At 33.0% G+C, this 13030-nt stretch overlaps 1 protein-coding gene across 8 annotated transcripts in view; it reads right to left on the bottom strand.

The window, feature by feature from the left end:
- The window catches only part of BCLAF3 (BCLAF1 and THRAP3 family member 3), a 91190-nt gene that overhangs the window by 40681 nt on the left and 37479 nt on the right, over positions 1–13030 (bottom strand). For all 8 annotated transcript variants that reach the window (XM_031959523.1, XM_031959522.1, XM_031959521.1 and 5 more), the window contains 2 exons: positions 10064–10642; positions 9033–9695 (listed from right to left, as the gene is read on the bottom strand). In XM_031959523.1, the coding sequence (XP_031815383.1) occupies positions 9033–9695; positions 10064–10642 (1242 nt within the window). The remainder of the gene's footprint in view (positions 1–9032; positions 9696–10063; positions 10643–13030) is intronic.

The raw sequence follows: 13030 nt of genomic DNA, 5'->3' as shown, positions 1-13030 counted from the left end.
AGAAGAGAGAAAGAATTCTATTTTTTTAGACCTATTGAGTTTGAGAAATATATTTCTTCAGTATATATGCAACTATATACATTTTATTTTTGAAGTAATATTTCCAGTGTTATTTCTTTGACATAAACTTTATTTGAAAAGTTTGCACAATCCTCTTTAGCAACTGGAGGGAATTTTTATAGCCATTTCAGTTCAAGTCCATGAGGACTTGATTACTTCTAAAATTCTGTAGGAACACTCCGAGACTGTCATAAAACATCTACTGATCACTAGTTCCTGATTAATATAATCCAATAAATTAAAAGTTTTTCTCTATCTAAAAGATAATTTAAAAAATAGCTACAAGTAAACAATCTCAGGTGTAAATAAGGTGGAAAATTTACTCTTCTTTATAGCTAATGCCAAATGAAAAAATTCTACCTGGTAATGGAGGTATAATTACTTCATAGACTTGGGTTTCAAAGTGTAGCAATTCATTTACTGGTTCCAAAAAACTCAGGCTGGGGAAACTACCCCAATAAATTTACTGGATTAATATTTTAGAAGGAAACTGTGACCACTAATATTCATGAAGTTGCTTGCACTTTCCTATATATATGACTTCTAATTAAGGTACAAAGGCATTAAATAACAGCAGCAAGTAGACACTTGGTTATACATGACAACTATATTTTCTGAATCAAAAGAATATGTGGTCTAACAAAAGTTATTTCTTTTGTAAAACCTCACTGGAAAGCACAATACATTTTCTTAAAAATGGAATTGTCCTAAGAAATGTGGCAATGTAAATTAACTTTATAGTGATAATATCCCCCTACCAAAAGGATTCTAAAGAAAAGCAGCTTTATAACTTATGCATTTTGTATTAAAATTAAATCTATTAAATATTAAAGACATGTGAAAAACTAAATGCAAACACCTGGATACCCTTTCTAATTCTTTATTATCTATTCTCATTGTTTCTCAGTGAGAATACCACTCTAGTTTCCTTACTGTCAGTCAAAGGTTTATAATTTGCCTCAAAAGAATATATTCCCAACAGTATTCTAAAACTAATCCTAAAAGAGGGATTCAAAAGATGTTTTAATGATAGCTACATTGTTAGAATAAATATATAGTGTTGCAGATGTATTTTGAAGAGAACAACAATCATTTGAATGTATAAATTCAGCCAAGGTTTTAAGTCATTACTAAATAATATCAGGTTAACAAGGGTCAGTATGACGTAGAGCAAAAGGTCTGGGTGTAATATGAAAAATTTTGAAAATCTAGGCTCAGGAATTTCTAGGAAAACAAGCTTATGTTCTGTTATGAATCATCATCGGTCATGAATCATCAGTTACGTTTATACATCTCTTGCTTATTATTTGATAAATGCAGAGATCTCACCACCCAGATACTGGACTTATACCTACTAACTCTAAAGAAAAGCAAACCAAAAAAAACCTTGTTTATTTGATGGATTCTGAATAAAAATTGATATTGAAAAAATAATATTAATATCAAGGTCAGGCATGAGGGCTCGGATGCAGCTCAGTATCAGAAACTCCTACAATATTTCTTCAACTTACCTTCAACAATTTACCTTCTTTTGTAAAACAGCTCTATCTAGCTTTCTAATTCACATCTAGCTTTTCATTCACAAAGCAAGAAAAGAAACAAGCGAGAACTGAGAAATAAGGAATTTAAAAGGAAAAGAGAGCCTTTCCTCAAGTTAAGTTTTGAGTTATAACTGTAAAATTTATCTCCACTGGCAAAATAGTTTTAGATATCACCTCCAGTTTTATAACTTACAAACTTAACTTCAAGAGAAAAACTTGCTTTCCCTTTAAAAGTTCTCTATTTGTACATGATCCAGCAGTGTCACTACTTGGGCTGTACCCCCCCCCCAAAGAAATCATAAAAGAAGAAAAAGGACCCAGAGATGCAAAATATTTGTAGCAGGTCTTTTTATAGAGTCAAGGTATTGGAAATCTGAATGGACGCCTATCAATTGGAAAATGACCGAATAAGTTATTGTACATGCATGTAATGTAATGTTATAAAGATTTCAGAAAAACCTGGAAAGACACGTGAGCTGATGTTGAGTGGAAGTAATCAAAACTAGTAGAACATTGTACATAGTAACTCTAGGATTATGTGATGATCAACTTTGTAGATTTAGCTCTTTTCAACAATGCAGTGATCCAAGACAATTCTATACTTGGGATGGAAAATGCCATCCACAATCAGAGAGAAAACTATGGAGACTGAATGTGGATGAAAGCATAATATTTTCACCTTTTTTTTTCTTTTTCTTCCTCATGGTTTTTTCCGTTGTGGAATAATTTTTTCTTACACATGACAAATATGGAAATGTGTTTAAATGTACAGTATATCTATAACCTATAGGAGATAGCTTGCTGTCTTGGCGAACAGTGAAGGAAACGAGGAGGAAGTGAAGTAGGGAGAAAACATTGAAATACAAAATCTTACAAAAATGAATGCTGAAACTATCTTTACAGAATTTGGAAAAAATAAAATACTATTGAGAAAAAAAGAAAATCTATTGTATAAATAAGGACAATATTCTAAAAGTAAAGTAAATTATATGATGTTGCATAACTAATTACTGACAGAATCAAGTTTCAAATCTAGGTTCTTAGTAAGGTTACAGGAGAAAAAAACAAAACAAAACTGGATTTAAAGTCAGAAGGCCAGTTTAGAATCCCAATTCTTTAACTTATTTGTGTCATCTTGAACAAAATACATTACCTCTTTGGGTCCAGGTGGGTTTCCTTATCCAGTATTATAAATGGATCTCAGAAACCATCAAAAACTTGGCAAGAATCCCCTCTACTACCCTGCTTCTGCAACCCAATAAATGGTTATCCTGCCTCCTCTTAAAGATCTCTACCAAACACAGGAACTGTGGACAACACTAACACAATTAGTCAGTTCAACAATACTTAATCTTAAATATCTTGATTTTAAGTTGATATGCACTATAAATCTATGTGCCATTAAATATCCAACATCCCTTATCAGCAACCATCCCTTAAGCCAGTGTTTTGTTTTGTTTTGTTTTTGCTAAGGCGATTGGGGTTAAGTAACTTGCCCAGGATCACACAGCTAGTAATTATTAAGTGTCTGAGGCTGGACTTAAATTCGGATCCTCCTGACTTCAGGGCCAGTTCTATATTCACTGAGCCATCTAGCTGCCCCAACCCAGTGATTTTAAAACTTGTCTATGTATCAGTCAAAACGTTTTTTAAAAAAATCACAATCTTAACTTCTAGAAACAATTCAATAGGAAAAGACTAAGCTCTAGTAATGAACTGAACCAGCTACGCCCAGAGAAAGAACTCTGGGAGATGACTAAAAATCATTACATTGAATTCCCAATCCCTATATTTTTGCCCACCTGCATTTTTTATTTCCTTCACAAGCTAATTGTACAATATTTCAGAGTCCGATTCTTTTTGTACAGCAAAATAACAGTTTGGTCATGTATATTTATTGTGTATCTAATTTATATTTTAATATATTTAACATCTATTGGTCATCCTGCCATCTGGAGGAGGGAGTGGGGGGTAAGAGGTGAAAAATTGGAACAAGAGGTTTGGCAATTGTCAATGCTGTAAAGTTACCCATACATATAACCTGTAAATAAAAGGCTATTAAATTAAAAAAAAAGACTAAGCTCTTTATCAAGAAGCCAAAAATTGCCTCAATCTCCATCCATATAAAACCTGAAAATAATTATTCTGTGAAAAACTGAAAGTTTAATTTAGTAATCTGTTACAAATAACCAAACCTTTTGCTGAAAAAAAGTAGAATATGATCCAAAATTGCAATTTATTTAAAATTCATATGACAAAGAGGATTCTGGGAAGATGGCAGAGTAGGTCAGAAAATTCCGAACTTTCCAGATTTCCCCCCCACCAACAAGATTAAACTTTTTGCCTCAGGATGAACATGGAGCAGCTAAAAACAAATAGGAGTTGGGCAGAACAATAGTCCTCCTAGGAATTGGAGAAGTTAGAAAAAAGGTACCAGGACAGAGTTTTGGCCTATGTGAATTATAAATACCTCCAGAATAAATTACACTGAGATAGCAAGAGGTGAACCCTGGGACTAGCTGAGTTGGGAAGTAGCCTCAGTCCTAGGCACAGGAATTTTAATCTAAATAATGTGGGCAGTAAGACACCTGAGTCTGGGAAGACTCGGCAAAAAAGATCCTTTGCTCTGGAACAACAGGTCCAGCTATGCTGTTGAGATGCTGCCTTGGGCAAGAAAAAGTGAGTGTAGAAGCAATAGGGCAAGGGACTCTGCTGGCTGTGGAGTTCTCAATTTGGGATTCCAGTTCAGAAGGGAGAAGGAAGATCTGAGACCAGAGGCATGATAAGCTCTATACTAACAAGCTCTTATTAAAAAAAAAAAAAAAAAAAAAAAAAAAAGGCAAAAAAGCAGGCAAACAAGAAAGAACCCAACCAAAGAAAGTTACTATTGGAATAAAAAAGATCAAGATGCACCTTCAAGGAGGATACTGAAATTAAAAAAGCCTCTTCTACATCAAAGTATAACATTAAATATTTACCTGCCCAAAAGAAATTCAAAGAACTCAAAAAAAAAAAAAACAAACAAACAAACAAACTTAAAAATCAAATGAGACTATTCTGATGGACGTGGCCATCTTCACCAATTCCACTTGTGGTGAAGAGAGCCATCTTCACCCAGAGAGAGAACCATGGGAACAGAGGGTGGAACACAACATAACATTCTCACTCTGTTATTTACTTGTATTTTGTTTTCTTTCTCAGTTTTTCTTTTTCTTCCTTCTTGATCTGATTTTTCTTGTGCAACAAGATAACTGTATAAATATGTATACATATACTGGATCTAATATGTATTTCAACATATTTAACATGTACTGGACTACCTGCCAGCTAGGGGAGGGGATGGGAGAAGAAGGGGAAAATACAGAACAAAAGGTTATGCATGGGTCAATGTTGGGAAAATTACCCATGCATATGCTTTGTAAATAAAAAGCTTTAATACATAAAATAAAACAAAAAGATTATCAAAAAAAACCCCAAAAAAACAAAACAAAACCCAACCAAAAAACAAATGAGACTAAGAAAAAACAGAAAACAAAGAAAAAAGAACAATTCAAGAAAAACAGAAAATTACAAAAAGAAAACCAGCCCAATAAAAAAAGGAGATCCAGAGTTTTAAGGGAAAAAATGACTGAAAATCAGGACAGGATTGTACACAGTAACAAAAAGGTTATGTGATAATCATCTGTGATGGATGTGGCTCTTTTTTTAACAATGAGGTGATTCAAGGAAATGCCAATAGACTTGTGATAGAAAATGCCATCTACATCCAGAGAAGGCTGTAGAGAAGGGCTGGTAGGTTCTGAAATCCTACTCACATTGGGAATGGGTTAAAGAAGAAACAACATATACGAGAAGGTTATAAAACCCTCCAAAAATCATAAAGAAATAAGATGGGGAGGAAATAGGTTATGATAGGGTACAAAAGGGTATAGATTAACAGGAGTGGGATAAGGTGTGTAGATTATGGGAATGGAATAAATAGGGAGAGAAAAGGTAGAAGAAAATAAAAGAAGGGATCCTTGGCGCAGAGGAGATTAAGTAATAGCAAGAAAAGTTAACAGCAGTAGCAGAGTTAGGGATAGGAAATAAGAGATATGTACAATGACATGATCAGGAGGACTTATTAGGAAAAAAGTAATAGTAATCATTGATCTCAGACAAAGTCTAAAATGATTTAATCAAGAGAGACAAATCTACATTATATGTCAGCTATATCAACATTATTTTGGATATATATACACTCATATACATAACATACATACACACATACATATACACATACATAATCCTGTGATTATTAGATGTTGGATGAGAAAAACAAATATCCTCTTGCTAAACGATGATCTATTTTCTTTAGAAGATAAGTTAAAAATACACATTAAGGCTACTATGGTAAAAGCAAATTGGAACTTTTCCAAGAAATAAACCTGTTTTTCTTCAGCGTAACTTTTACACTTTTTTAAATCTATTGTTTATAAAAACTAATAAAGGAAATAAGTAAAAAAGCCAATATAACAATCATTAAACCTGATCAGTATCTAATTTTCTCTGCTTCTATTATTCATAACAAATAAAACTCTATTTAAAGAATGGAAGGCAGAGCAATCTAGGCCTAAGCCCAGAGGAACACCTTTTGCTAATTAGGAAGATTCTATGGTCTTTCTCCCACTCATTTTTGCCAGGAAGAACAAGCAGGGTGATCCAAGCCCTCTCCCTTTCTTCATCAAGTAACTATAACCCCTAAAAGATTGTAAACATTCTTGTTTATCTCCCATTCTCTATTATTTCCATGGCTTCCACCTTCTGTTCTTCTTATGTCATTTATTGCTGATCACCCAGAAGCAATTTATGCCTGATGTCTACATTTCGCTCTCTCATCCCTATATATCTCACTTTACTCTATCCATGTCTCAATGGGATCCAATCCACCCCAGAGTGAAGAAACATTCCCATAACCTACACATCTCTCTTACACTTCTTTTATCCTTCTGGTTTCCTCTATGTTCATGCAATGCTATTTATGTACTTCAATAAGTGGATAAATCTATCTTCATTCCCATATGTAAAGTCTTTCCTGATCACCTGAACTAATGTTTTCCTCCTCTCTGCCTTGTGCTTATTTTTATTACATTTTACTCTTACATTTTGAGTGGGTATACACACACTTGTCATTTCCCTAAAATAAACATTTATATAAAATAACACAGAACTGCTAAATTTTAAGATTTTTTAGTATACAAGCAAGGAAAAAAATATCTAAGACTTAAAGTATAGTATAAAGTACTGGTTCTAATATAAGCTTACCAATGACCATCTCTATTCTACCCCCCCCCCCCCCCCCCACCACCACCACTTAGCCGAAGTTTAACGTTTTCATTTATATACCATCTGGGAAATTAAATATAGCTTGAATAATGACTAAGCAAAATATAATAACTATACTTAATTTCACCTGATATTTACTTAGTACCAAAAAGCATTAGGCTAAGTACCATAATGCGAATTCACATTCTAATAAAATCATTTCCTTTCATTTTCTTTTTTATAGGAAAAATTTTTTTAAAAGGGAAAAGAGGGAAAGGAACCAATGTCAAAGATATTAAAAATCAATTCAGACACTTTTAACAATTAACCATTTTTCTATCTCTTTTAATCCTAAGAGAATTCCTGGAGATATTTTATGTCAACATTTAATTATATAAAGGAAAAATGTCAATTTATGCAAATTACGGGAAAGTTTCATCCATAGGTAAATGGAAAAATGAAGAGCTGATATAAAATCCAAAAAATATGAAGAATTAATGGCATCTCCATTAAAGATTCACATGGAAAAGGATTCTTTAAAATAAATTCAACCATACTATATTTCTTAAAATATAAATTAATAACTGGATTACTTGCTGTCTAGGGGAGGAGATGGGCAGAAGGAAAGGAAAAAAATTAGAATGAAAGATTTTGTAAGGGTGAATGTTATTCATGTATATGGATAACTGAAAATTGTCCATGTATATATTTTGAAAATAAAAAGCTTTAATTAAAAATATAAATTAATAAATAATAAAGCTGCCAACATACAGCCATTCATTTATTTTTAAAAAATTGTTTTTTTGCACTCCCTCCCTTTTCACACTCCTCCTTCTTCTTCTCTTCTCCCCCACCCCCTTGTATTTGTTTGTTCCTATTTATTTAAAGATGAACAGGACTATCATTTATCTTGTAGATGTTTTCAAACTTAGTCTTAAAGCATTTTTTTCACTTTTTTGCTGTTTATTTTTTTATTATAGCTTTTTATTTACAAGATATATGCATGAGTAATTTTTCAGCATTGACAATTGCAAAACCTTTTGTTCCAACTTTTCCCCTCCTTCCTCCCATCCCTTATCCCAGTCTTAAAGCATTTTAAAGTTTTCTGTATTTTAGTTCCTGACTCTTTCCTTACATAAGGAAGGCTTTTCCCTTCTCTAGTCCAAACATGTAATAAATATTCTGAGTTGATTTCCCTTTTTGCAAAAATGTATATGATTTGATGGGTGATTTAGTATATATATTAATAACCCAATTGACATTACATTTTACAACTTTTACATCTAATTAATCAAAAAGAATCAAATGAATCAAAGACTGAATCCACTTCTAGGATTTGTCAGCATTCTTTGGGTAGTGAAGCCTTACTATTTTTTTGTATTAAAATCTCTTTTGACTTAAAGGCTGGGTCTGAAAGTAAATCTAACTTTTAGTTCTTTCTGGCTAGTAGAATTAAGTAGGAACAATTTATGGTCTTTTTTTTTTCTTCCTCCATTGTTATTTGCTTCCCCTGGGAGAGGATCTCTTTGGTTTAAAAATGCTTGGTTTGTTTTGTTTTGTTTTTTGGTGGTGATGGGGAGTATTAATATAAAAGCCTATCTATCTCCACTTAAGCCCCTAAAAGACCTACTCCTGGCATCCTCTGGATAGAAACAGCAGGGTCTACCATACCAATTTATTTCAAGATTCAAAATTTCAAGCCCACTCCAGAATTAATTCCTTTTCTTCTTCACAATTTCAACTCAATTCTTCCCCTCTCCCCACCCCACTAACTAAGATAAAAATTATTTTTATGGATACTTGACATAATTGTAAGATGTAACTAGCATTATTCTTGAACATTCAGGAAGGGGTCTTCCAGCTCCTTTAACATCTTTTACCTGTAATTAAGAAGGTTCTAACAAAGGATATAGAGAATTGAGCCATCAGCCAAATTTACACTGTTTTTATGAACTGATATTACTTATTATTGACAAGCACCACTGCTGCCATTAAAAGACTTTTTGAAAAACTAAGATCTGCTCTCCTACTCTGATACATTTCTAGATTTTCATAAGCCAAAAGTAAAGATAAAGCAAAACATTTTAGTAGACTTCAAAGAAAAGCAGGGAAAAGATAAATAAATACCTGTATTTATCTAATGTTTTCTTCATATCCACTTTAACTGTAAGGAGTTTTCTCTTCAGACTGACATTCGAAGATTTCCTATCTGGAAGTCTATGACTTGTATCATGCTGGCTACTGAAAGAATCTTGATCTTTTTTCAAATCAATCTCTTTCTTTACTCTTTCCTTCAGTTTATTACTAAAGAGTCTCATATCAATATCATTTTTATAAAGATTAGTACAGGCACCACAAGCCTTCTTAGGATATTTTAAAGAATCAACATTCCCTTCCTCAGTGTCTCTCATTCTTCCATTACTACTAAAACAATCTAATTCTCTATTTAGAGAATCCTTTGGAGAACTGTATTTTCTATCTTCTTCCTTGGAATACTTCTGTGTTCTTCCATTAGAAAAGGACTGTTCCTCATCTGAGTGCTTATAATGTTTGTGTCGATAGCCATAGGAGATCTTTGCCAATGAATTATCTTCTAGATACTCCCTTTCTGCAGATCGATAGTTTTGGGGTTCAACACTCCTTTGCCCTTTCTTCTCTTGGTAAGACGGGAAAGAGTGTTCTGGCTTCCATTTAGGATTCCTGGATGGCTCTCTGTTTTCATATCTTTCCATGTCTTTAGTTCTTTTTGAGGAATGTCCATATTCTCTGAAATCACCATCCTCAGGATACCTGTGTTGACATAAAGCAGTTTACACTTGCACTAGAGAGAAGAAAGTGAGAATTTATATGTGTAGAATGCTGCACAGAACGGCCTTAAAAGCAGAATGCAGAAGTTAACCTATAATCCACAAGTCTGTGCAGAGAAGCAAAGTAGTTAAAGAAAAATAACATCCTTTAAAAAAAATATTCTAGCCATCAACAAGATTTACCTTAAAGATAAATACTTCAGAACTCCCAAAAGCCCATAACAAAATTACAATAAAAAAAAAAAGTTTTAGACAAGACTTTCAAAGTAGTTTTCTTCAACTATAATGTAAAAAGCTATTTTTCGCTAGAAGCTTTATACTACATTACCCAGATTTAATGTTTTCCTGTACCTCTTCTGAAAAGAGCTCCTTGTCACAAGTTCTTCAGGACCTCTACGAGGTGACTGAGCATATTTGTCTTCCTGTGTCCTCTGGTACCTCAGCTCATCTTCATGCCACTTTCCTTCAAATTTAAAAGAGTCTGCTGATCTGTGCAAAGGTTTCACTTCTTTTCCAATTCCAGTAAATCTGGCATCATCAAGCACGTACCTTCCTGAAACTTTTTGTGAAGAATAATGCCATTCATGTTCTTTGTAGGGTAGTGTATCTAAGTATTTGGGAATATAATGAAAATTTCGACTACTATCGCCCCTTTCTGGTGAATATTCCCGGTGAGGTTTATAACTGTAAGTATCTTCTAAACAATCCCTCCTTATACTTGGGGAAGGGGACCTGTGTTCATAAATTCTGTGATGTACACTTCCATGAGAGGAAATCCTTGGATCATTTTGTTCATATTTCTCATTGTCCATTCTCCAAGGTACAGTACGTTTGGGATCCTTCCTGAACCCCTTATATTCATAGTCATAATTGCCATGGGGATATCTCTGTCTATAGTGTTCAGTATTCCTAAATTCTGGTGATAAAGACCTGTATTTAAAAACAAACAAAAAAACACAGAAAAAGTGATTCTATTTTAAGAGAATTTAAACAAAACCTAAGTTTTTAACTCTTCCATAAGCATTTGAAATGAACCCTGTGAATTTAAACTAAAAAAAAGACAAGGCTAAGGATTTTTAAAGTTAGAATTTATAACTTACTTTATTATGTTCCCAACTTTCCCAAATTCCATAAAAATATATACCAATCTAACAGGCACTTTTTTTTGCTAGTGTTGATTATGCCAGAATTTTAGATAAGCAAACACTGAGTACCCATATTCACATATACCCACAAAAATATATTTTTGTATTTATTCAGGTTATAACCTACATAAAACTACTCCTCCTCTAAGTAGATTAATACATTCAAAAAGACAGAAAAGGATTTTTTTGTAGCTGATTTTTAGGAAACTTCTACATTAAGGCAAAGCCTTCCCATAAATTTTATCTTTAACTGATTTCCTTTTTCTGAAGTTTTGTTGACACTATGCCTCAAAACTCTTTTTTGATCAATTTATTTTCTATTTTTAAATGAGATTTCAAGTGAACATAAGTGAATAGAAATTCTCTTTCTTCAATTGTGAGTTTTATTAAGTATGCTATTTGTGAATGTTAGGATCAGGTGGAAAGGGAAATTGATTTTAAAATACTCAAGATAGAAAGATTAGAGCCAACAAGGTAAGCATATTCACAGAACTTACTTCAAAAAAGTATCCATAAATTTCTATGGTCACCGTCAGAAAAGAGTTCAATAAGAAATGGTATAACTATACTAATTACTATAAAGATGGAATTCTTGAACTGAGTGAAAGATGAGACACGATCATTTCTCAGAATACTTCCTATTTTGAAAGCTATACATTTCCCCAAAGGTGAACACCTTCATATGTATTTTTGGGCATAGCCAATGTATAAATTCTTTACTTTGCATGTTACAAAGGTATTTTCATTTCTCCATCTATTCCCTCCCACTTTGGTGATGAAAGAATTTTTTTGTCAAATTAAAATAATTAAGTTAAAAAAGATTACTGACATCTAGTGAGCACTAAAAATTTTCCCAGAAAAGCCAAAAGGTCAAATGAAAAGAATACTAGGTTCATGTTCTAGCTTTCAGACCCACTAGATGTGACTACTGTTAAGTCACTTAATCACCCTTAGTCTGTTTCCTAAACTATACAATGAAGGTGTTGAACAAGGTGATGCTTAAAATTTTTTCCAGCTCTAACACTATTGTATTTCTCTTTAGTGGTGCTCCCTTCCACAGGAAGAAACTCATTCTAAACTTCAAAACAATAACTTTTAATTGATATCAGCAGTTCATATTCCATGTTATATAGAGAAAAGTGGCTATTAACTTAATCAAAATTCTTAGGCTTCTCTCCTTTATCTTTCCACAACACTTAAAATAAAAGGACTCCTCTTAAAATGAAGTATTCTGTAAAGTAAATTTCTATTTTCCCACAGATAGCTCACTTGACCTAATTATAAAATCTCTCTATATACTGCAAAACTACAAAAATTCATTCATTTCAATGTTTTTGGTGATTTTTCCTAAAGCACAGGTCATTCCTTGTCCCTTTAATAAACTCCACCCCTATTATGTACAAAATCAAATATTGAATCATGTTTTGTTTTTTAGAGTCTTCAGAAGCAATCCCCTCCCTTTCTATCTTTCCAGGCTTCTTATCATTTTCTTCCCCATACACTCCAATTCAGCAATACTGGTCTTCCTAATGGTTATTCTCACAAAATACTCCAACAGCTCTAGGCCTTTTCAAAAACTAAATCCCATGTATAGAATGCTCTACTTTCCTTATCTATCTCTAGCTTCCCTCAAGTATCAGCTCTAATCCTATCTTCTACAAGAGGCCATTTCCAGGACCTCTCCCCTCAATACCTACAGCCTTCCCTTTCAGATTACCTCCAATTAAGACTGTTATCTATCTTGTATCTATATAGTTGTTTTCATGTTATTTCCTTCATTAAAGGAGAGGAGGAAATAAGAGCTGAAAAGAGTGATGTTCACAGACAGTTAAGATAGTAAAGCCAGAATTTTAACTCAGACCTATAGTTCCAAACACAGTACCAATTCAAATTTCCCAATCAGTCTATTTTTGTTCTTCTTCTTCTTTTTTTTAATAAACAGAAAGCAAAGAAATACTACAGAATTTTAAACAATTCAATAATACACTTTACATATTTTCTTCCTTCCCCCCTCCCCCACAGTGTTCATAGTACTTTTCACTTCCTAATTCGTAAATACTAAAAGGCTATCATATCTAAATTGCATCTCCCACAGGCCAGAAATGTTTTCCATAGAAGTAACTCATTAATATTAGCAAATTGCATTACAATAGTCTGTATAGTCATTCAAACA

This window comes from Sarcophilus harrisii, chromosome 3, assembly GCF_902635505.1.
Source record: "Sarcophilus harrisii chromosome 3, mSarHar1.11, whole genome shotgun sequence".
NCBI classification, from domain to species: Eukaryota; Metazoa; Chordata; class Mammalia; order Dasyuromorphia; family Dasyuridae; genus Sarcophilus; species Sarcophilus harrisii.
Note: the sequence above shows the minus strand (reverse complement) of the source record. Positions and strands in the feature narration are given on the sequence as shown.